Raw genomic sequence first — 24,227 nt, forward strand, 5'->3', positions numbered from 1 at the left:
ATGTCTGATGTGGGAATATGTAATTGTTAGAGAGAGAATGGAAATGTAGAAAGTACAAGCTTTTAATTGTTATGTGTACTTCTAAATATATGATGGGATACACTGTTAGAAGTGTTTGTCAATGTCAAAAATTTTACTATTCTCGCTCTTTTATTTGTATTACACTAGGAATGTATGTGTCCACCGTGTATGGTGTTCCTTCCGCTATTAACCTCTACAACAATCCAGTAAGACAATTATATTGAAAGATAGTAGTGACCCATAGTCACATGGTTAATTCAGTGATTAAGCAGAGATTTGGACCTGGGTCTCCTTGTTCCAAGCACTTTAAATGTTAATGCTACTGGTTTTCTCTGATTTGTTGTAGCTGTCAAAAAATATATGAAATTTGATTATAGCTGTGATGTCGAAGGCTTTCATGGCCAGAATCACTGGGTTGCTGTGAGTTTTCTGGGCTGTATGGTCGTGTTCCAGAAGCATTCTCTCCTGACATATCACCCATATGGTAGGCATTCTCAAAGGTTGTGAGGTCTGTTGGAAACTAGGCAAGTGGGGTTTACAGTGTTCCCTCGCCACTTCGCAGTTCACTTTTTGCGAACTCGCTGTTTTGTGGGTTTTTGCCTCCCAGTTTATGAATGGTTGTTCCACAAAAATATAGACCTCACTTGCCTAGTTCCACAACCTCTGAGGATGCCTGCTGCAGATGTGGGTGAAACGTCAAGAGAGAATGCTTCTGGAATATGGACCTAGAGCCCAGAAAACTCAAAGCAACCCATTGATAATAGCTCTTTAACTCGTTTTAACTATAATGACTTCCTTCTGTAAACAATTCTTTAAAAACTCCCCAAAGCTCCATTAAGTACAAGGCATGAATCCCAACGAAACAGCAAAGACACAAAAGGCTCAAGAGGTTTCTTATTTTCAAATAAGAGTGAGGTTTGTTGAGTGCTATTAAATAAAAGTCTCTCTTGTCAAATTTGCAGCACATATTTCTTCTTCGTAGTAATAAAACTACTTTCAATGTATGCACAGCACAAACAGGAAAAACGCTTTTAAACCAGTAAGAGAACATTTTTCAAATTTTGTTACACAGTGTTGTTAGCAACATGTGAGAGACATCACGATTCTGGTCTCTTTCACTTTCATTTTCTTTGAATTTAGGGAGGAAACCAAGCCAGCACAAAAATCAGCAGCCAGTTTCCTGCTCTCTTCTGGAACAGAAGGTAAGTCATCCCCATGCCCTTAATAACAGTTATAAGTAATATATACATTTTATAGAACAGATTGAGTATCCCTTATTCAGAATGCTTAGGGCCATGAGTGTTTTGGATGAAATATCTTGGGAGATGCTACCCAAGTCTAAATATGAGATTAATTTAAGTTTCATATATACCTTACACTTAGCCTTGAGGCAATTTTATATAATATTTGTAATAATTTTGTGCATGAAAATCTCTGTGTACTTTGAACCATCAGAAAGCAAAGGTTTCACTATCTCAGCTACCTTTGTGGACTCTTGAATTTTAGCATTTCAATTAAGGGATGCTCAGTTATATTCAGATTTAGGGTTGTTATTAGTAATGTTAATAAGTCATTCATATCTCAGTAACTCCTTTTAATATAACTCATGTTTGTGCGTGTTTGGTGTTAGGTAGAACTTTTAAAAAAGACTTGCCAGACACGGGAAAAAGCCCCAGTGCAGACGAAAAAGAAATGGTCACTTTTGTATCCTGTTTGTATCCTGTTTATGAACTTTACAGAAGACCCTCACCCCTTTCTGCACACTTTTAAAACAATTTCAAAACATGGCTTCAAGGGAAAACCCTTCTGGTGTTGTACAGAAGGACACAAAGGGTTTAATGGAAGGTTTCCCACCCAAAACCACCCCACTCCAAATAAACCAGTTGCTCCTCACATAGGAAAATAAACAATTAGCCCTTCATGGGTTTTACAATCGTGGTTTTGATTTTTGATTACTCATAAACTTATACTACTGTACCTGCTGTGTGAACATTCACCTTACAGTGCTGTCTTTGGGAACGGGGAGCACAATCTAGGCTATGCCTGGCTCTTGAAGATGGGATTAACAATCACGTAGCAGCCCCATCCTCAGGAGGTGGGCAGGGATGAGCTATCACTTCCCAGGCTATGCCCATTTCCCAAAAATAAGACTGCCCTGTGAACATTCACATAGTAGCCACTTGGGACTTCGATGGGCACAACAGTAAAAGCTTGCAAACCAGGCTACCCAGAACTGTTTATCTGTACTTACTTACTTAGGTGATCCCTCGTAGTCCGAGGATGATGGTCCTCCAAGTGATGTGACTTGGTGGTGGATACGTAGGTGGCTGTGGAGCCCTATTCTTGACCTGCATGTTCTCCCGCAGTGAGAGTATTGGTTTCAGGTGGAAGGCGGTCCTGGTGGGGGTTGGCTTGACATGCCTTCCTCTTGGCACGTTTCTCTCTTTCGCCTCTTCAAATTCTACAGCACTGCTGGTCACAGCTGACCTCCAGCTAGAGCACTCAAGGGCCAGGGCTTCCCAGTCCTTGGTGTCTATGCCACCGTTTTTAAGGTTGGCTTTGAGCCCATCTTTGAATCTCTTTTTCTGTCCACCAACATTCCGTTTCCCATTCTTGAGTTCGGAGTACAGCCGCTGCTTTGGGAGAAGGTGATCAGGCATCCGGACAACGTTACCAATCCAGCGGAGTTGATGGCGGAAGACCATCTCTTCAGTGCTGGTGGTCTCTGCTTCTTCTAGCACACTGGTGTTTGTCCACTTATCTTTCCAAGAGATTTGCAGGATTTTTCAGAGGCAACGCTGATGGAATCGTTCCAAGAGTTGCTTGTGACGTCTGTAGATAGTCCATGTTTCGCAGGTATATAGCAGGGTTGGGAGGACAGTAGCTTTGTAAACAAGCACCTTTGGTATATTTATCTGTACTTACTTTCTCAATTTCTATCAGCACAGATGTTCATTAAGAGATGCAAAGGGTCATGGTGAATACCAGAGTGTCCAAACCACAACTGGGTTGATATTGCCTGTAAAAAATACCAGAAGAAACAAAAATGGATCCAGATTCAGGAGTTTCAGCGGAAACAGCCAATGAAGGGTAACTTCTGCACTTGCATTTATACTCTTGCATAGCAGGAAAACACACCACTGTTGGGTAACCTCAACACAGTGTTCCAACTTGCCAACACCTCGTCTCTTGAGGGCAGCCAAGTCACCAAGGGCGGGGGGGGGGGGAGACTTAATCCTCTCTTTTTATTTATTTATTTATTTATTTCGAGGTTTTATATACCGACCCTCTCACCTTCAAAGAGGGATTCGGACCGGTTCACAACATGTGTTAACATACAAAAAATATACAATAACAACACAATGCCACTTCATTACACGATTAAAATATCAGCACCATACACATTAAAATATTAACATCCTAGTTAAAAGAGCCAAATCGTCCAACACCATCACAATCACATTCATCATCCTCCTTTCATGTGGGCAAAGAATTAAATCAGTTGTCAAATGCCGCGTTCCACAACCAGGTCTTTGTTAGTTTCCTGAACGTCTTTTGTATTTGAACTCTAATTATGTAGTTTTGTACTAACTGGCTTTTGATGAGATTACTATTGGCACCACATCCATATTTTGTAGTTATGGAACATTACAACAGAAATCAGCAGTGCTAGTCCCATGAAACTGAATGAGAGCTTGCTTTTTGATTGGAGTAGGATTACACTGTTCCCTTGCTACTTCGCGGTTCGCTTTACGTGAACTTGTTGTTTTGCGGTTTTAAAAAAATGAATTTAAAATATTTACATTACAAGAAGCCTCTGAAAGGGAAGCTGGTGTGCAGCCCCTCGCTTCCTGTCACTTTTTTGCTCATTCCTTAATGTATAAATAAAGTATAAATATAAATAATGTATAAATATGAAAATTAATGTAATTTTAATATATAAATGATGTATAAAGATAACAATTAATATAGTGTCACTACACAGATTTTCACTTATTGCGGGTGGTCCTGGAACGTAACCCCCGCGATATGTGAGGGAACACTGTATAGTCAGCTACAAGTGGGGAACATATGACTCTTCAAATGTTGTGAGATTAATACAACTTCAATTGCTTCTCAGTGCTCATGAACCAGGAGACACTGGTAGTCTACAGCAGGCCTGGGCAAACTTCAGCCCTCCAAGTGTTTTGAATGGCAACTCCTGCAATTCCTAACAGCCTACCAGAGTTGAAGTCCAAAACACCTGGAGGGCCGAAGTTTGCCCATGTATAGTCTACAGGGAGGAAGTATGTTGTGTAAAGTAAAATAAACAAAGTGTAATTAATGTTTGATCAGTTTACACACTGCCTTGCCAGAGAAAAAAAAATGCCACACAGGTGGACAATAAAGAACAAGTAGTTTACTCTTCTTAGTTCAGAACAGCATATGTACAATGTGATCAGTTGCATCAACTCATATAATGTCCTTTTATGGGAGATTTAAAATAGTATTTCTTTGTCCATTTGTATAAACTGCTTCAGCAGCTCATGAAGCAAGAGTACACTCCAAACTCTGTCCCTCTCTGCTTCTCTCTTCGAACTGTCTCTCTCTGCACTTGCATAGCTCAAGCCTGAACAAAAATGTAACATGAACCAGAAGTCCCAGGCTTAGCCATCTCCCTGAGTGTAGCCCAACCAACCAGCTTCATGCATCTTATTTTACAGTTGACACACACACATTAAACTGATTCCTTGCCTGCTCCAACAAAATAGGCTTAATAGTTTTATGGAACCTCCCAAATTTTTACATTCTCTGACTATTCCTCAGTGACATTTGAGTATGTTGGGTTCATACCTTGTGCAGAATATTGTATACCAGGGGTCCTCAAACTTTTTAAACAGAGGGCCAGGTCACAGTCCCTCAAACTGTTGGAGGGCTGGATTATAATTTGAAAATAAAATTAGTGCATTCCTATGCACACTGCACATATCTTATATGTAGTGCAAAAAACACTTTAAAACAATATAATAATTAAAATGAAGAACAATTTTAACAAATATAAACTTATTAGCATTTCAATGAGAAGTGTGGGCCTGTTTTTGGCTGATGAAAAGGGATTGTTGTTGTGGTGTGCTTTCAAATAATTTCAGACTTAGGTTGACCCTGAGCGAGGACTGGGTAAATTATCTTGGAGGGCCGTATTCGGCCCTCAGGCCTTAGTTTGAGGACCCCTGTTGTATACTATGTATAAAACTCTGCAGTACTACTGTGAAACACATCATTTGAACATAGCGGGTACCATGTTCTCTGTCTGCATCTCTATGAAAATCATCCTATGCTGTAGGTCTAAAAAGAGCACTGCCTTGGATCTTGTAAAGCCACTGCCTTTCAGATTAATCCTAAACACTTTCAAGGTCTGGGTAACACTTTAAGCCTCAGCCAGAAAGATGGAGCCCCACGTGTAAATTTCAAAACTGTGACCGCATTTTTTCCTCCTTTACTTTTTCATTCGTTTTTTATTTTTCTCTTTAGCTATTTTTTTTATAAAGCAAGTAAAATAGTACAAGGGAAACTGGAATAAAGCAAATAGTGGGAAGTTGCTCTTGTTATTAATTTTAAGGTTAGTTTTGTCCCAGTTGTGGGTGCTGATCTACAAGTTGAATGTCAACAAAATAGATCTTATAGCATTGTTAGACTGGTAGACTCATTGAAACACTCCTTTATATTCTTGCTAGCTATAATTCCACCCCCTTTCCATTCTAGTTATCTAATTCATAAAATATATTTTTCTTGCCATAGGTCACTGGACTCAGTGGCATCTGCCTTTAGTATTATTTCCAAGCAGAGAAAACAATTAACAGAACTCCTTCAAGAAGACCTAGAACTTGTTTTAGATGAGCTACTTGTCCAAGATGTCATCACAGAGGAAGAATACGAGACCTTGGACAAAACAGAAGAGGAATCAAAGAAGAAAAGTAGGAAACTGCTGATCATGATACAGAAGAAAGGAGAAAAAGCCTGCTTCCAGTTCCTGGAATTGTTAGAAATGGCACGACCAGGTTCAAGACGGTTTCTGCAGCAGTCAAGAGAAGGTGAGTCTTGGGATCCTTCTAAACATCCAATAACATTTCAACAGAATTTGTATACCTTCATCCCCAACCGGTCCCTACAATTTTCTGAACACACAAAGAAAATGTGAGGATGCTTGCCATAGATGCAGGCGAAACGTCAGGAGAAATGCCTCTAGAACATGGCTCTATAGCCCGAAAAAACCCACAAGAACCTAAAGAAAATGTTGTTGCATTTATTATAGAAAGTAAAATATAGTTATATATGCAATGCGTGGTACAGTGGGCTCTTGATATCTGCTGGGGTTTAGTTTCAGGACTGCCTGTCCCTTGCCTCCTGTGAGTATGTAACTCTGTGAATGCCCAAGTCCCATTATATATAATGGCATGGTCTCTTATCTAAAATGACAAAATTAAGGTTTATTTTTTGGAATTTTCTTTTTGGGCGAATATTTTCAAGTGATAGATTTTTGAATTTATGGATGCAGAATTTGTGGATACAGGGGAACAAATGTACCGATGAGGTCTCCCTAGACCTAATTTATTGCTTTGGTTTTCCTACACTTTATTTCCAGCCCCAGCCCTATAGTTTGCATTTGCACAACCCCTTGCCCTGCCCTCTCAAATCTGAATATGCCCACTTTTCCCGGCTACTGGTTGTTGATGTCAGTTGATTTCTTTTTATAATGTTTTACTGTCTGGTTTAATTATATTTTATTGTTCTATGTTTTTAATTGCTTTACCTTGTAACCCTTGTTCTATGCTGGGCTTGGTCCTCATGTAAGCTGCCCCGGGTCCCTTCGGAGAGATGGTAGCAGGATATAAGAATAACATTATTATTATTATTATTATTATTATTATTAACATAAAGTATGAGTCCACAGCAGACACTCTGCTGGCTGTTGAATTGGATCACACGTCGGACACTTCCCAAGTGTCTAGGACTGTGTGATGTATCAGTGAATAATGCGTGCAGATCACAGTAAGGAGGCCTTCTGCAGCTGGCAGATGGTAATTTTGTCAGCGCCGATTGTGTTTAAGTGCAGGCCAAGGTCTTTAGGAACTGCACCCAATCCTGCTGTCACCTGGGATTGCGACATCGATCCATACTTTGTTTTTTAACAAGATTGTGAGGTCATGAGCGTTATTATTATTATTATTATTATTATTATTATTGGTTGTAAAGTACTAAATATGTTAGGGAAGAAGGGGGAAGCAACCTCTTCATGCAGGTAGGAAGCAAAAACATGTTGAGTTACATTGATCTAAGAAAAAGAGGAGGCAAGCAAAACAATAGCAATCAGGTTTAAGAGGACCTGATAGACTGTTTTTAAATTTGCATTTCCTATTATCAGTTCCTGTCATTACACAGATGGGATGAGGCAATGTCAAATTATATTTTTTTAAGAATTCTGTATCTTTTAATTCTCATGCCTTTTTTTTTAGCTTCCTCCTCAACAGCATGCCAGGTGGGAAAGGAATGTAATTTTAATGATTCACCCCAAATTTTGGGGGAAAGCGTACCAGAAAATCCAGATGTTGTCAGTGTATCAAATGAGAGGAAGAACCCAGAAGAGGACTCATGCTGTAAGGCAAGAGGTCTTATTGAAAGTGGAAAGCCAAAATGTGAGAAAGAAATCTCAGAGATATTTTTGTGGATAACGGGCAAAGTACCAGCAAAGGATATGACACTACAGGAAGAGAATTCTAAAGGTATATAAATGTCTTCATGGTGTTATTTCTGATTCCTAATTTCTGCCAATATTGCCTGGCGCTCTAGAAAATGTAATACTACAATGAGACCAAAATATCCATCACTTAATTTGAAGCAATTGAAATAAGCTAGAACAAGGCAGGAAAGTGGGAGGATGAGTGAAAAACTGGGATATTTTAAAATTATCTGAAAAAGGAGGTTGACTGAAGATGAATTGGGACTTTCCCTGCCAAATGAGGACAGTTGGAGGTCATGGCATCTATATATTATTATTATGTTTACTAGCTGTCCCCTGCCACGCGTTGCTGTGGCCCAGTCTGGTGAACTGGAAAATAAAGTAATGAGAAAGTGTTGGTTTGTAATATATGTAATTTCTTTATGCTTGTGGATAAACAGTATTTTATTATGTTTTCCTGCCCTGGTGAAGGGAGTTGGACTGGGTGGCCTTAAGTATTTTCTGTGGTCATAGGGGTTCTGTGTAGGAAGTTTGCCCCAATTCTATCATTTGTGAGGTTCAGAATGCTCTTTGATTGTAGGTGAACTATAAATCCCAGTAACTACAACTCTCAAATGTCAAGGTCTATTTCCCCCAAGCTCCATCTGTGTTCCTAGTTGGGCATATGGAATATTTGTGCCAAGTTTAGTCCAGATACATCATTGTTTGACTGCACAGTGCTCTCTGGATGTAGGTAAACTACAACTCCTAAACTCAAGGTCAATGCCCACCAAGCCCTTCTAGTATTTTCTGTTGGTCATGGGAGTCCTGTGTGCCAAGTTTGGTTCAATTCAATCATTGGTGGAGTTCAGAATGCTCTTTGATTGTAAATTGACTATGAATCCCAGCAACTACAACTCCCAAATGACAAAATAATTTTTTTTAGTGAAGGACATACATTGGCCTGAGAGGTGTCTTGTGTCCAGATTTGGTGTTGATTTGTCCAGTGGTTTTTGAGTTCTGTTAATCCCACAAACGAACATTACATTTTTATTTATATAGGCTAGCCATCCCATGCCTCATTGCTGTGGCCCAGTCTGTGTATATGTTTTGTGTAGGAATATGTGTTTATATATTTGTGTATATATGTGTTTGCATATATATGTGTGGTTTTGTCCATGCGTTGTAATGTTTTCTTGCTTTTTGGCTTTTTAAGTATCTTCTGCTTTGTTTTTCAGTGTCTTTATGAGTGATGGTCACTTGATGGCCTGATTGGTGTATTTTGTCCAAATTTGGTGTCACTTTGTCCAGTAGTTTTTGAGTTATGTTAATCCCACAAACGAACATTACATTTTTATTTTTATAGATTTATACCTCACTTTTTCTTTCCACAAGGAGATTCAAAGTGACTTACATTAAAAGCATTTGAATATAATTTAAAATCTAGAAATATACAGAATTAAATATCATTGATAAGGCTTTTGCTTCCTCCATCCCTCTGAAATCATGTCCTCCTGAATAAAATCTCAGAGTGTTGCAGATCAGCCAAAGGCTGATGGTTTAAAAGGATTGTGGCCCATCATTGTGGCATACAATGATGGGCTTTCAAGTCTGGGAAATTCAAGTCTGGAAAGTGATATTTCTCTCTGAGAAAAAAATGGCTCAGAAATTGCAAGGTCTCAAGGCCAGTCTGAGGAGTCAGAAGTAGCAACAACAGATAAGGAATCAAGTGAAGAGCTGAGTGATAAGGAGGGCTCCCAGGAGAAACCATCTGTAGCTACAGAGATTAACAAAAGTCTCAGTTTACGAATCAGAGCTGAAAAGTTGAGAAACCAAGTGGGGCTCCAATCACAACAGTGACTACTAACTCTACCATGTATTAGAGCCAGCTTTAATGGTTCTGGTAACCAGTCTTTGCCCGGTCTGTCGGGCGCCTCTTTTGTTCCTTCCATCGTTGGCAGCGGAAAAAGGAGAAAAGAAGCAAAAAAACCAAAAAAAAAAAAACAGGAAAGGGTATCTGTTTATGTAAACAATTTTTTTCCAGAGTCACTTCCCCTCAGAATCTGGCCTACTTATTTACTTTCATACTTATCTGGAACATTTATAACTCATTGTTCAGCTTTAAAAAGCTCGAGAATGCCATGCAAATGATTAATTTGATGGTTCACTGTCCTCAGATTTAAAGTATAAAAAGACACTATGCACAAGGAAAAGGGGGTGGCAATTAGGTATGTGATAAGGTCCTGCAGACACTACCTGGTTATGTAGCTCTCCTTCTTTTCTGCAATGAAAATGCTTTCTGCACATACAAACACACACTCTACTAAGAGAAATGTGTGTGTGTGCGTACGTGCATGTGCACACATCTACTGAGCTTTGCCTCCCCGCCCTTGTTCCATGATTGAACTTTTTGAAGGTCAGATTAAAGCACAGAAATCTGTGTGGCTGTGGGGTAGTATCAGTACTTTTTTTTTCAGGAGGCTATGTCTGTACGGACTGCTTTCAGAGCAGTATTGCTGTATAGACACATAGATAAGTCAACCCCAGGGTCAATATTTTTGCATTAATTTTTCGATTTGTACATGAGCAACCAACTTTAGGAAGGCCATATTGGGTTTTGTGTAAACTGCATTTCTGTTTGACAGTTATTTATTTTGTATCAAAAGCATTGCCTAAATTATCATACAACTGACAAAAATAGAAGGTGTGAAGGTGGCTAAATATCTTTCAACCAAAAATGGGCAACGACAACGGCATTGTTGATAGCCTCCAACAATTCCTCCTCTGTACATGAGGCAGGGTACAATGGACAAGAATACAGGTGCAGAGTTGTGTGTTCTGCTCCACAGTCACACAAGGTATTGAATTCTTTTAGGTAGTGCCATTTTGCCAGGTTGTCTTTAGATCTGCCCACTCCGCTTCTGAGTCTATTCAGGGACTTCCAGGTTGCCCATTCTTGGTTTGCCCCTGGAGGAAGACCCTCGCGATGGGCCATCCAGTTGAGATTTTCTGATTTCTTGTTTGACAGTTAATGAAGTTGGATTGAGTGAGGTAACGGTGAACCAGTTTAGCTGCAGAATAATTTAGCTCCTAATTCTCAAACCTTTCATTCAGCTTCCCCCTCAACAGGATGCCAAAATGAAGAGGGTCATGCATGGAGCCTTGTGGATCTGGCCAAAACTTTGGAGGAAAGTGTAACAGGAAATACAAATGTTGCAGTGTCCCCTGTACCAAAGGAAATGGAATACCCAGAAGATGACTTATACTGTGAGGAGAAGTGTCCTTTTGAAAAAGTAGAATCCAAATATGAGGAAACAGCCTCAGATGAACTTTTGCTTTCAAATGATAAAATATCAGCAAAGAATGTGATACCAAAGGAAGAGAACTTTAAAGGTATATATAAAGAAGTGTCTCTATGTTGGTATTTACAATTGCTGATTTCTGTCAATATTTGCTGATGCTCCTGAAAATGTAGTATCTACAGTGAGACCCAGATGTCCAGTTTTCTTTCCTGGTTGCATTTGGATGAATTGGAACTTTTCTGCCAAATCAGGAAAGTAGAAGAGTATGATATATGTGTACTTAAATCTTTTGATTTGCCCTTCTCCGACCCCATCCTCACTCACCATTTAATGCAGTCTGAAACTAGCTAGACAACAGACGAGTACAAAAGTACACAAAATAAAGTCCTTAATGTGTATCAGTGCTGTTGTTTGTGTAATCATTATCAAGGCCTCAAACTGGTACCAAGACTTCCTATGTAATCGTCTGCTCAGCAAAGCCACTTTCTTCATACCAGTTTGAAACTGTATTAAATGGTTAGTGTAGATGGGGCATCTGTGAGAGATCACATCCTCTTTTTTTCAATGAAGGGTGTGTTTACCCTTACCATCCTCCATCACCAAGCAAGGATTCAGACCATGGTCTCCCAGAACGTTAATTCAGCACTTGATACCCATAATGCTCAAGGATTTTTCAAAGCCACAAAGGTCATCTATGGGCCAAGAAACCATGGCATACAGCCTCTACGCTCATCAGACGGAACCAAACTCCTGAAGGACCAAAAGTCAATTGCACTACGTTGGAAAGAACACTACCAAAGCCTCCTAAACCGCAGCTCCAGTGTGGCCGAAGAGGTCCTCTCACAAATCCCGCAACAACAAACCAGGGATGAGCTTGCAGCACTGCCTAGTTTGGAAGAAGTCAGCAATGCCATCAGCCAACAAAAGAACAACAAAGCCAGCGGACCGGATGGGATCCCTGCTGAAATCTTTAAAGAGGGAGGACCTGCGCTGACACACCAACTCCACCAGCTCATAGAAAAAGTGTGGGTGACCGAGAAAATCCCAGCAGACTTCAAGGATGCCACCATCATCACCCTCTTCAAAAAAGGGGAAAGAACAGACTGCGGAAACTATCGAGGTATCTCCCTTTTAACCTCTGCTGGAAAAATCCTCGCAAGAATCCTTGCAAACCGCCTTCTGCCCCTCTCAGAAGACACCCTCCCAGAATCCCAGAACGGCTTCCGCCCCTCCAGAGGAACTGTGGACATGATCTTCACTGCACGACAGCTCCAAGAAAAATGCAGGGAACAAAACCAACCTCTGTACATGGCATTCATCGACCTTGCAAAGGCATTCGACACAGTGAATCGCAGCGCTCTCTGGACCATCCTCCACAAAATCGGGTGCCCAAGCAAATTTGTGAACATCCTGCGGCTCCTCCATGACGACATGATGGCAACAGTCTTGGACAGCAGTGGCTCCCAAAGTGACCCATTTAAGGTAGAATCGGGTGTCAAACAGGGATGTGTTATTGCCCCAACTTTATTCTCCATCTTCATCGCCATGATACTTCACCTTGTTGATGGGAAGCTTCCCACCGGAGTGGAAATCATCTATCGGACAGACGGCAAGCTATTTAACCTCAGCAGACTGAAAGCCAAAACCAAGGTCACAACAACAGCTGTTATAGAACTCCAGTATGCTGATGACAATGTCGTCTGTGCGCATTCAGAAGAAGATCTACAAGCCACTCTCAACACCTTTGCAGAAGCATACACAAAGCTTGGCCTGTCACTGAACATCGAGAAAACCAAAGTGCTGTTCCAGCAGTCACCAGCCGTCCCCTCTCCAATGCCAGAGATACAGCTTAATGGTGTAACATTAGAAAATGTCGACCATTTCCGCTACCTTGGCAGCCACCTCTCCACCAAAGTCAACATCGACGCCGAAATACAACACCGCCTGAGCTCTGCAAGTGCAGCATTTTCCCGAATGAAGCAGAGAGTGTTTGAGGACCGGGACATCCGTAGGGATACTAAGGTGCTTGTCTATAAAGCTATTGTCCTCCCAACCCTGCTATATGCCTGTGAGACATGGACTGTCTACAGACGTCACATGCAGCTCCTGGAACGATTCCATCAGCGCTGCCTCCGGAAAATCCTGCAAATCTCCTGGGAAGACAAGCGGACAAACGTCAGCGTGCTGGAGGAAGCAAAGACCACCAGCATTGAAGCGATGGTCCTCCAACATCAACTCCGCTGGACAGGCCACGTTGTCCGGATGCCTGACCACCGTCTCCCAAAGCAGTTGCTCTACTCCGAACTCAAGAACGGAAAACGGAATGTTGGTGGACAGGAAAAGAGATTTAAAGATGGGCTCAAAGCCAACCTTAAAAACTCTGGCATAGACACTGAGAACTGGGAGGCCCTGGCCCTTGAGCGCTCCAGCTGGAGGTCAGCTGTGACCAGCAGTGCTGCAGATTTCGAGGAGGCACGAGTGGAGGGTGAAAGAGTGAAACGTGCCAGGAGGAAGGCGCGTCAAGCCAACCCCGACCGGGACCGCCTTCCACCTGGAAACCAATGCCCTCACTGCGGAAGAAGATGCAGAGCAAGAATAGGGCTCCACAGCCACATGCGGACCCACAAGGAAACCCATGATGGAAGACCATCTTACTCGTCCAACGAGGGATCGCCTAAGTAAAGTAAGTAAGTAACTTGACCCATTGCATCACACTGAAACTTGTGTTACTAGAGTACCTTAATTTAATTGGAGGCCTATCATGTTTCTTATTTAATGAAAGGTTTTTAGGCTAGTACTAACTCATATATTATTGAGATTGTAAAGAATTTAATGCAATTATTGCTCCAATCATACAAATTGTATTTCATAATAAGACACAATGTAAGCACTCTTGGCAAGCAGGTGAAAAAGGTAGAAAACTATGGGCGAAGGAAAAGGACAGGAAATCCTACAAACAGTTCTGGGGCAAGATGGAGAAGTTTGATAGTGACAAAAATAATACAGATTATAATTTCTTTTTGCAGAGAGAAGTGAGGCACTTGAGGATATTCTCTTGGAATTAAAATTGCTCCAGCGAAAAAGCAAGAAAATCACATTGCATGAAACCCTTGAAATCAGTTCTGGTAGTCTAAAGAAATGCACTCCTCATAGCCTAGAAGAGCTACCTTGGCATTTTCTGCGGAAGGTCCTGGCTTTGAATGTGAGTGCCCGGAACACAAACCTTGACCAGGGGACAGCTGGTGGAAAAGGTGTGAGAGGAATGGAGAAAAAACAGAGCATTGATGATAGGATCTTCATCGCTGAGATGGATACAAAACTGTCCATGAACCCCCTTGATGTCCTTTGCGCTCTTTTGCTCTGTTCGGATAGTTTTCTTCAGCAAGATATTCTCTCCAAAATGTCAATGTGTCAGTTTGCCCTGCCTTTGCTTCTGCCGCCCCTGGGGACTCCCAAATGCACCCTGATGATTTGGGCCATGAGAGACATTGTGAAGAAATGGAGGCCTCATTCGCTGGCTGGAAGCAAAGGCTTTAGGGAAGAGAACCTGGTACTCATTCCAATGCCAATAATATCCTTTGTGCGGCTAGGCAGCTCTAATATCTCTAAGTCTCAACTCCTCAATGATTTGCTTAGCTCCTCCCAGCAGCACCATGATTTCTTCATACACAGGGACATGAAGGGTGGAAACGTTCCTCGGAAAATTTCTGATGGGCTGATAGAGATCACCTGGTATTTTCCAGGAGGCCAAGAAAACTCTGATCTCTTCTCAGACCCAGTTGCATTTACTAATTTACGTGGAGATATAGAGCCACATTGGATGCAGCTTACGTTTCTAGCAGAAGTCTCTTCGGCCCTCTTTATAGTTGCTAAATTCATAAGTGAGAGAGAATACAATTTGTTGTCATTACTGAAAGAATCATCAACTCAGTATTACTTCATCCTGGAATGTGATGGTAGTATATCCAAGGAAACTTTTGCTTTTTTAAATAAATTGGCTCCAGTGCTTAAATTTGACAATTCACATATATTGCCCAAAGCTGCCAGATCCAATAAAGCGGAATTTGTGGAAAAACTACAATCTACTCTTGAAAGAGTAGTCCACTCTTCTTCAAAAAACATAAATGTCCGAAACATGGCTGATATAGCTGGTGAATTTGACATCTGGGTTGATGAGCACTCTCAGGATTGCCTGAGGGCTCGCCGATGTGCTAAACAAATTACACAAGAAATAAAAGATGTCACAGATTATAAAAAAGAAGAACTCAAACTCCAAGGTGATCTCTGGAAAAATCTGGCAGTAGTGGAGAAAGAGCTGTGCAGAATGGAAAAACAAGGGGCCAAGCCCTCTGAAGAATACAGATCTGAATTGATAGGCAGATTATTGGAACTACGTGAACAACAACACAAATGTGAGCTCACTGTTGGTTTGATTCATTTCATTCATGGCATAAAATATTTGAATCCTACAGCGAAACATTACTTCTTGAAATGGATGAAGTTCAACTTGGATTCTGTTGCTAGGGAGAATCTTTTAAGGTTACGTACTACTTACAAAGAGAAATGCAGGACTGTAGGAAATGATGGCCAGGTGATTGTACAGGTAGATCGACAGATAGCTTCCTCTTCCTTGGGAGTTGAACATTTCATGCGTGAATTGGGGCAGCTTTATGAAGCAGAATATTCAGTGGTTCAACAAAGCAAACTTCCAGAAAGTCAAAGGCAATTTGTCCATCTCCCAAGCATTGCAGCTACCCTGATGCTGGAAGGGTTCCCTATAGAGCTGATTGATGGAGATGCTTCTAATATTCCCGTGCAGTGGGTAACAGATGTCCTGACTGAGCTCAATAAGAAACTAAATGGTCAGTCCAAAATGATTGTGGTAACTGTGCTGGGGGTGCAAAGCACCGGGAAATCAACTTTGCTTAACACCATGTTTGGCCTGCAGTTTCCTGTTAGCAGTGGCCGATGTACACGTGGCGCCTTCATGACATTCCTTAAAGTCAAAGAAGACATGGCTGAGGATCTCCACTGTGATTTCCTTTTGGTAATAGACACAGAAGGCTTGAAAGCCCCAGAACTTGCTCAGTTAGAAGAGAGCTATCATCATGACAATGAGTTAGCCACACTTGTGATTGGATTGAGTGATATCACAATAGTAAACATGGCAATGGAGAATGCCACTGAAATGAAGGATGTCCTGCAGATCGTAACCCATGCTTTTCTCAGGATGAAGGAAATCGGTCTAAAACCCAACTGCCAGTTTGTTCACCAGAATGTTAGTGATGTTTCCGCACATGATCAAAACATGATGGACAGGAAACGCCTTTTAGAACAGCTTGATGAAATGACCCAGGCAGCAGCAAAAATGGAGAAAGTTGACAGAAATACCAAATTTTCAGACATCATAGACTACGACCCAGAGATGAACAGTTGGTACATCCCAGGTTTGTGGCATGGAGTGCCACCAATGGCGCCAGTTAATGCAGGATACAGTGAAAAGGTGTTAGAGTTAAAGCAGCACCTAATTGAATTCATAAAGAACCGCTCACATCAAAGATCATGCAAGGACATCCCAGCATTTATTGAATGGTTAAAGAGCCTGTGGAGTGCTGTGAAACAGGAAAACTTCATTTTCAGTTTCCGCAACAGCCTCATTGCTGAAGCCTATAATAATCTTTCTGTAGCATATTCTGAATGGGACTGGAGCTGTCGCAAAGAAATGTATTTCTGGCTATCCGAACATGAAAATGAAATATATAACATTTTTCCTCAAATGGAGTTATATGAGTTGAAATCTGAACTTCAAGACAAGCTGTCAATTGAAAAAGACAAGATTTTGAAGAATTTGGATGAATACTTTCAAAGTGAAGCACAAAACCTTCATCTAGTAGAAAGGTACAAGGAAGATTTTGTCAGAAATGCCAATAGTCTCATGAATGAACTTGGAAGTTCTTTGTGTAAGAAGTTAGAAGATGCCATTAAAATTAAAAAAGGTCAGCATAAGATTGAGGCTCTCCAAAATGAATACCTGAAAACCATTGAAAGGAAAGTGGACCATCTTCTTGAACAATGCAGAAAGAAAGAGCATGTTGTAGAAGAACAAGAACTAAAAAAAGAGTTTGAGCAAGTATGGAGAGAAACGTTGTCAGAACTATCTCCTGTTCATCTAATAGAATTTGATATTTATGCAGATGTTGAATTTCATCTGAGAAAGAATGTGGAGTCTCAAAGTAAGTTAATCACACAGAAATTACAGAAAAGGGGTTTGTCAAGTTATAGAGTAAATGATTTCCAAATAAATGATGACCATATGCAATCAAAATGGTTGAAGCCTCACAATCCAAATTCAGAGGAATATTTGCTGAGGATACAAGAATTCTCTATCTCATTGATATACAAATGCATTTCATATATGGATGAAAAAATCTATTCCAAAAGAGATTATGTTTCAACATACTGTGGAGAACTTCTCCATCTCATCAGTGAGAACTTTCAAGAAGATGATGTTCAAAAACTTCATATGACACCTGCATTTGAAGCGGACCTGAAGCTTCACATTTTGGGAGAAGCAGCTTACAAATTCCAGAAGATGCATAAAGATTTCATTGAGGAAAATGATCCCAGGAAACGCCTGGACAAACTGAAACCTCATTATTTTTCCATTTTCAAAGATCTTTATCAGAAAAAAGATGCCCAGCAAATCAGAGCTAAAGACTTCTGTGACAGGTGTCTCCATCCTGCCTTAGAAGATTACATCAACAAAAGACTTGGGATAGAAATAGTAGATCACTTCCGTAACAGTGAACATCCCATGGAATGTTCTAGTCGGAATTTCCTTCAGTTTACACTCTTGAAGGAGTTGTTGGATGAATGGGATTTTGATCAATATGTGGAATGCATCAGAAACTATGAACAGTTTGTCAAGAACTGGATCCAGAAACAAGTGATAGATTGCTACATAAAAAATGACACTTTGAAGAATTTGGAGAAAGACATTCTGTCAGGAATACTAACAAAAGTTAAGAATACAGTGGACATCTTAAGAAATAAAAATGTTGAAACGTTCTCTAATTTTGTGGACGATTTTTGTCAGGAACTACAAAAGGACTTGGCCATATCAAAGAGTAATCTAGTAGGATTAGAGTTGAGGAGTGCATTTGATCCCGACCACTTCTCTGCTTATGTTGATAACTGTCTTCAAGATTTACAGAAAGAGATACTCTCCAAATTTGAATCATTGGATATTGAATCCAAGCTCTCAAGACTGTCTGTGAAGCCCCAGGATGAGATTTTCAAGCAAGTGTTTGGCTGTGGGAAGCAGTGTCCCTTCTGCAAGGTCCCCTGTGAAGCTGGGGGTGCTGTCCACAAGGATCATTTTGCAGCAGTCCATCGGCCCGGAGGGTTAGGAGAATACAGAGATAATGACACATGGAGGCTCATTAGTGATATATGTTCTTCTCAAGTGGCCTCCCAAAAAAATTTCAAATGTGCAGATACCAATTGGGAATTTTATCCATACAAAGATTATCGTGATTATTATCCTAATTGGTGCATTCAGCCTGATCCCAGTCTCAATGCTTCTGATTACTGGAAGTTTGTTTTAAAAGAGTTCAATACAGAATTTTCCAAAAAGTATAGTGCAAAACGAGCACATTTGCCAAAAGACTGGAAGAAGATAACCAAAGAACAGGCTCTCCAAGCCTTGAAGCAATCTTATAATATGAATAGACAACCTAATTCTGAAAAAACAAGTATCTGAAGTTTGAATTGAATTGAGGAATTGTTTCAGTCAAAGGCTGCTGTTTTTGAAATTTCTCTTTTGTACATAATTTCTTTAAGAAAAAAATATATTATAAGGTATCTGGAACCCTGGAAGAATGAAGAGTATGTATATCCTCCATTTCCAACTGCACATCAGCTTTACAGTGTTTGGAATGTATTGAGAAAGCGGAAAACCATATTCCAGAAATCATGCAGCAAATTGGGAACTCCATCTATACAACCGTTATTGTGACTGCTATCTCCTTTGAACTATCCACTCAGATCACAATATCAATTATTTTGTTTAATGGAAACTCACTTTTTATACAATTCTATAATGATTTTGTCAAGGAATGCAGAAACAACAATTCTTTATTGATTAGTCAATGTTGACCATATCAAAACATACAAAACATACAAAGCATACACACTTACCCATACATACCATAAAACCATATATGAATACAAAGCATCCTGGTCTACTGGCCTGTCAACCCACTCCTAAATGATTGTGCAATTACGAGATGAAAAGATTAAAAATTGATTAATTCCTTAAAATAAGGTTTGAGCGGCAGCGAGGGTAAAGTAAAACTAGTGGGATGTCCATATTAAATTTTTAAATTTGAATTTTGTTGATGGCAGCAATATCACAGCTCTCTGCTTCCATCTTCTCGCTGATGGCCAGTGCTTTTTTTTTGCACAATTTTAAAATAGAGTTTTTATCTGAACCCTGTAGGAGGATGTGCAATTTCTCCTTATTCTCTAGATAAGTATGGTTCTTCAGCAGAGGCTCTAGGTAGTAAGACCGAATCCTGTTGTAGTAGGGACATTTTAAGAAAAAATGTTCTGAGTCCTCTGCATCTACCTCATGAAACCCATAGGTTCTCCTCATATAGGGAATGTTCTGATGTAGTCCCAGCTTGGACTTAATGTCGAGCTGCTCTAATCTAGCCCGGTTAAAAGTTTTCTAATATATAGTGGAAGTATAAAAGAGATAAGTGTCCATGCCCACGTTACATTTAAATTTAGCCAGGTATGGAGTGGCTCTAGCTTGCGCTATGGTCATTAGATCATTTTGTGCAGAAACAAAGAAAGGCAGAAACAAAAATGTTAATCCCTTTTCATTTTCCCTTTCAAAGTGGTGGTGTTGTTAGATTTATTTATACCCTGGTTTTTCTCTCCCGAAGGAGGCTCAAAGCAGCTTAACAAAAGCATAAGCATACAATTTAAAATATACAAATATGCAAACATGGAAACAGGATTAAATATAAATAGTATTAAACAGTTAAAAACCATTAAAACATGTTCAGAGATTTTTTTAAAAAAAACCCTGTGTCTGTTCCTCTGTCAAAACTGGAAGAATATAAGTAAAATACACATAAACAAATCCCTGAAGTATTTGACATCTTGAAGGAAACCGGAACATTAAAAAAAATACTTTCTCTGGTAACTCTAGGGAAACAAATTAGAAGGCTGTGTTGGTGAATATTTAAAGAAATACATTTCTGCCCCATTCTCCAACAGACCAGACTCTCACCTGTATTAGCGTCCTGAATATATTCTAATACAGAAAGTGTCAGGTCATATGGCACTGAACACAAGCTAACTATTGAGCTGATATTTCTGATCAGATATTTGTATTATCTTCTCAGACTAGGCATTAAAACTGACAACCTCAGACTCTTTTCAGACTCCTTGCTATTGGAAAGCTTCAACATACTGACTGTAATCTATCTGTGTTAACCAATAACTTACCTAGCCTTTCTGATGAGGATCGTTCATTTAATACCCTCTTTTGTCTACAACAAAATTGTTTTTAATAATAATAATGTTAATGAAATTAATAATATTTGACAGAAATAAATGTGTTGTCGAAGGCTTTCATGGCTGGAATCACTAGATTGCTGTGAGTTTTCTGGGCTGTATGGCCATGTTCCAGCAGCATTTTCTTCTGATGTTTCACCCACATCAATGGCAGGCCTCCTCAGAGGTTGTGAGGTCCGGAAAGCACACAGCAACCCAGAAAAGAAATGTTATCACTTAAAATGTTATTTGTTGAACATTGTCTATATCATCATATGGATATGTATACATAAATAAATCATAATTGAAAAAAAGGGAAAATGCATTCCTGCTAGATTGGTCTGTCAAGGTAATGAATTGTTACAGCCTCAGTTTTTGATCATTGATTTCTGAAAATCTGTTGAGTGTCTTCATAAAAATATTTTCTTTGCTTCTTGATGTTCAATAAACTCCGTAGCTGTGTTTTTAGTGATAATAAAGGATATGCAAAAAGTGTTTCAGATAGGTGAGATTAACAACATCTCGTGATATCACAAGTAGTATAATACCACTACTCTACCAAACACCTCAGTGTGATGAAGTGGATATACAACTTTGCAGAGTCAGAAGTTGACTATCAATTCCTGGGCTGTTGCCTTGATCTGTGGTTATATGGTACATGAACCCACATTTGTTTGGATGAGAACACAAAACCTCAAAGGTGACAAAAGAGTGCTTTGACTGCTTCTTATCTTTTTGCTAAAATGTAGGCATTGGCTTCTCCTTATCTATTACTTTCAGTAAGGTTGTTCTTAAGAGCATCCTCCTCAAAAAGACTATCAGAAAAACAACTGTAGTCAAATTAGATCCAGCAAAAGGCAGTGTGGCTAAATTTGCTTCAGCCAAACCAATATTCAGCCGTTGCATCTACTATGTTAGAAGACAAGGAAAGAGAATAGTGAGACAGAAAGACAGTTTTGATTCGTAAACTGTAGCCAAGTTATGAACAAACCTATACATTCATATATAGTCAGGTTTGTGTATAAGTCTAGAAATTTTAATAAAAAACAAACCCCAATACCAGGGTTGACTTATCCATGACTCAGTATGAGGACTTTTTGTTATTAAAGAGAGCGACCATTCCCTTCTCTGAGTAGAGTAGCAAAAGGGAATAACTTAGTCCATTCCAGGAGAACCTAAAAGAAGCACCAGTCCCATCTACTCTCTTCTCTGGCCCCATTTCTGCTCTTTTTGAATGTCTGGTGCAACTGCCTCCAGAAGTCGCATTGGTGAGTTTCCCGCTTTGTGGAATGACCGTCAATTTATCTCCCGCTCATATTGCAATCCATAATATTGGCCTCAAAACCTGTTCTCAACTTATAAAGTTGTCTTATACATGAGTATATACGGTAGATAATTTTGACAAATATGATGTGTGCAAAAAAACAAAATAGTTAAGATCTATGAAAGCTATGTTGATACCATTCATCTCCATATCTCTAATCAAACAACTAATGTTCATGGACTTTGGAACCAGAAATAAAAGCACGCAAACAGTCCCATAGATAACACCAAAAAAGGTAATTGGGCTTCAAGACCTTCAATCAAATCAGGTAGAGGAAATTGGGATTAGCTGTTGAAACCTGAACACAATTTCCATTTTCCAGAGTGTTTGATTACTGACGGGCCATGTAAGTAATTTGGCATCTTCTCCTTTGTGCTTCCTAACAGAAAAGTAATTTGATGGATGAGAATTTCCAAAATCATTTAGCCTATGCAACCAGTGAGCAAGTTGGCTGGGAGATAATGAAGATTTATAATTTAAAAAGTTTTCTTTTCCAAGGTCTGGTGTTATATTCATCTGACAATTTTACTTCAACAGATTCAATTACTTCAACTCCTGCAATAGTGAATGTTAAAGAAATCTGTGTTTCTCAATTCTGGGATGTCATGGAGTTCAACAAAAGATACAGGTGATTAAGGGTCCTTCCAGACAAGCCCTATATCTCAGGATCTGATCCCAGGTTTTCTGCTTTAATCTGGATTATATGAGTCCACACTGCAGACAATCCGGGATAAACAGAAAACCTAGGATCAGATTGTGGGATATAAAGCCTGTTTGGAAGGGCCCTTAGATATCTACCCAGAGATAGTCACCAATATACAAACAACCATTACTTACTGTTGTAAGTCAGAGTAATAAGAATTTTGCTTCTAAGTCTTGTTGGGAGAAGAAGCTGTAAGAGAAAACCATGGGAAGAAGATGGTTTGTGCATAATGTCATAGAGATGAACAAAATATGATTTTTTTTTCACAGTAGAAGTCAACTATGGAAGCAGCCTTAATCACAGACAATTAATTATCACACCTGAATAAAAGAACTAATATTTCTGCTCAAATTTCATTTGATATGCAAAGCTATATTGGGCTGAGGGACAGGTCTGGGCAGACCCAGGATGAGGCTCTAACTACACTATAGAGAATTTGAGGCACAAAGTGATACATTTATTATGTCCTTTGAAGAGGTGGCCCTTAAAGATATTTGTAACTCTTTTTTATTTGTGATTTGTCATAAATAGGCAAACTTACATTTTATTTGAAAGTCTGGTAGCTGAGGCACCTATTTGTGAGGATATTCCAATTTGGGTTGAAAAATAAGTTCTGTAAGAAATACACATTTGTCTTAATATCTACAGTTGACCCTTGACACCTGTAAATTTAACTTCTGCAGATTTAAATATTCACAGATTTAATTATTCACAGATCTGATTAATATGTTATCTCTGGGAATCTCTTTCTCGTCTAACATGACTTTGTGGTCAATGCCCATATGAAGTCAAGCACAGAGTTGTGCTGGAGAATTTAAGAAATTTCTAGTGAGAACTTTCCTCTATACATTCTTCAGGTCCTCTGGAAGAAGGCAATCATATGGGCACTCTGGAGGACCCAGGTGGTAAAAATTGCTTTCTTTAACAAAAAAAAGCTCACTTTTGTGGGGGCCCTGTGCCATAAACCACTGTGAATGTGGAGGGTCTACTGTAGTAGACTCTATTTTAGCAACAGAAACTTTTCTTTTTGTGTCAGGAGCAACTTGCAAAACTACAAGTTGCTTCTGGTGTGAGAGAATTGGCCATCTGCAAGGACGTTGCCCAGGGGACGCTCGGATGTTTTGATATTTTACCATCCTTGTGGGAGGCATCTCTCATGTCCCCACACGGGGAGCTGGAGCTGACGGAGGAAGCTCATCCACACTATCCACAGATTCGAACCTCCGACCTGTTGGTCTTCAGTCCTGCCAGCACAAAAGTTTAACCCATTGTGCCACCGGGGTCTCCTAACAGAATCTAGAAAAGTGTGATAGCTTAGTGGATTGAATGCAAAGATCTGAGTGAAGGATGTGGATTTTGAACTTTATTGTCTTTAGCTGTGTGGCCTGTCAGCAGTAAATACTGCAGTAGATAAAAGTATTAATCCGACAAGGAGTAAGTCAGTTTCCTATGTAATGTTTTAATTTCTTCAGTTTTCTTCTGTCTCCTCTTGAGCAGAGTTTCTATCTCTTTGCAGCTGTTAAAGCCAGTCAGCCAGCCAGCTTGCCTTTCTTGACTTGCTTCCCTCCCTCTCATACCATGATTTGAAGGTCAAATGAGCTTAATGCTCTGTAA

At 39.8% G+C, this 24,227-nt stretch overlaps 1 protein-coding gene across 1 annotated transcript; it reads left to right on the plus strand.

Annotated features, from left to right (window-relative positions):
- Window positions 1-2,869: 2,869 nt before the first annotated feature.
- Window positions 2,870-18,781, plus strand: LOC132779131 (interferon-induced very large GTPase 1-like). The gene is made up of 4 exons (XM_067469602.1): window positions 2,870-3,111; window positions 5,800-6,092; window positions 10,847-11,110; window positions 14,046-18,781. The coding sequence occupies exons 1-4, from the start codon at window positions 3,068-3,070 to the stop codon at window positions 18,779-18,781; spliced, it is 5,337 nt and encodes a 1,778-aa protein (XP_067325703.1). The 5' UTR covers window positions 2,870-3,067.
- Window positions 18,782-24,227: the final 5,446 nt, after the last annotated feature.

Source organism: Anolis sagrei, chromosome 6 (genome assembly GCF_037176765.1).
Source record: "Anolis sagrei isolate rAnoSag1 chromosome 6, rAnoSag1.mat, whole genome shotgun sequence".
Lineage (NCBI taxonomy): Eukaryota > Metazoa > Chordata > Lepidosauria > Squamata > Dactyloidae > Anolis > Anolis sagrei.

Bases quoted from the DNA above. Each gene is read 5' to 3' on its own strand.
- LOC132779131 (XM_067469602.1), top strand. From the start codon at position 3,068: ATGGATCCAGATTCAGGAGTTTCAGCGGAAACAGCCAATGAAGG. The intron at 3,112-5,799 runs GTAACTTCTGCA...TTCTTGCCATAG, and splicing joins GCGGAAACAGCCAATGAAGG to GTCACTGGACTCAGTGGCAT. The intron at 6,093-10,846 runs GTGAGTCTTGGG...CCCCCTCAACAG, and splicing joins TCTGCAGCAGTCAAGAGAAG to GATGCCAAAATGAAGAGGGT.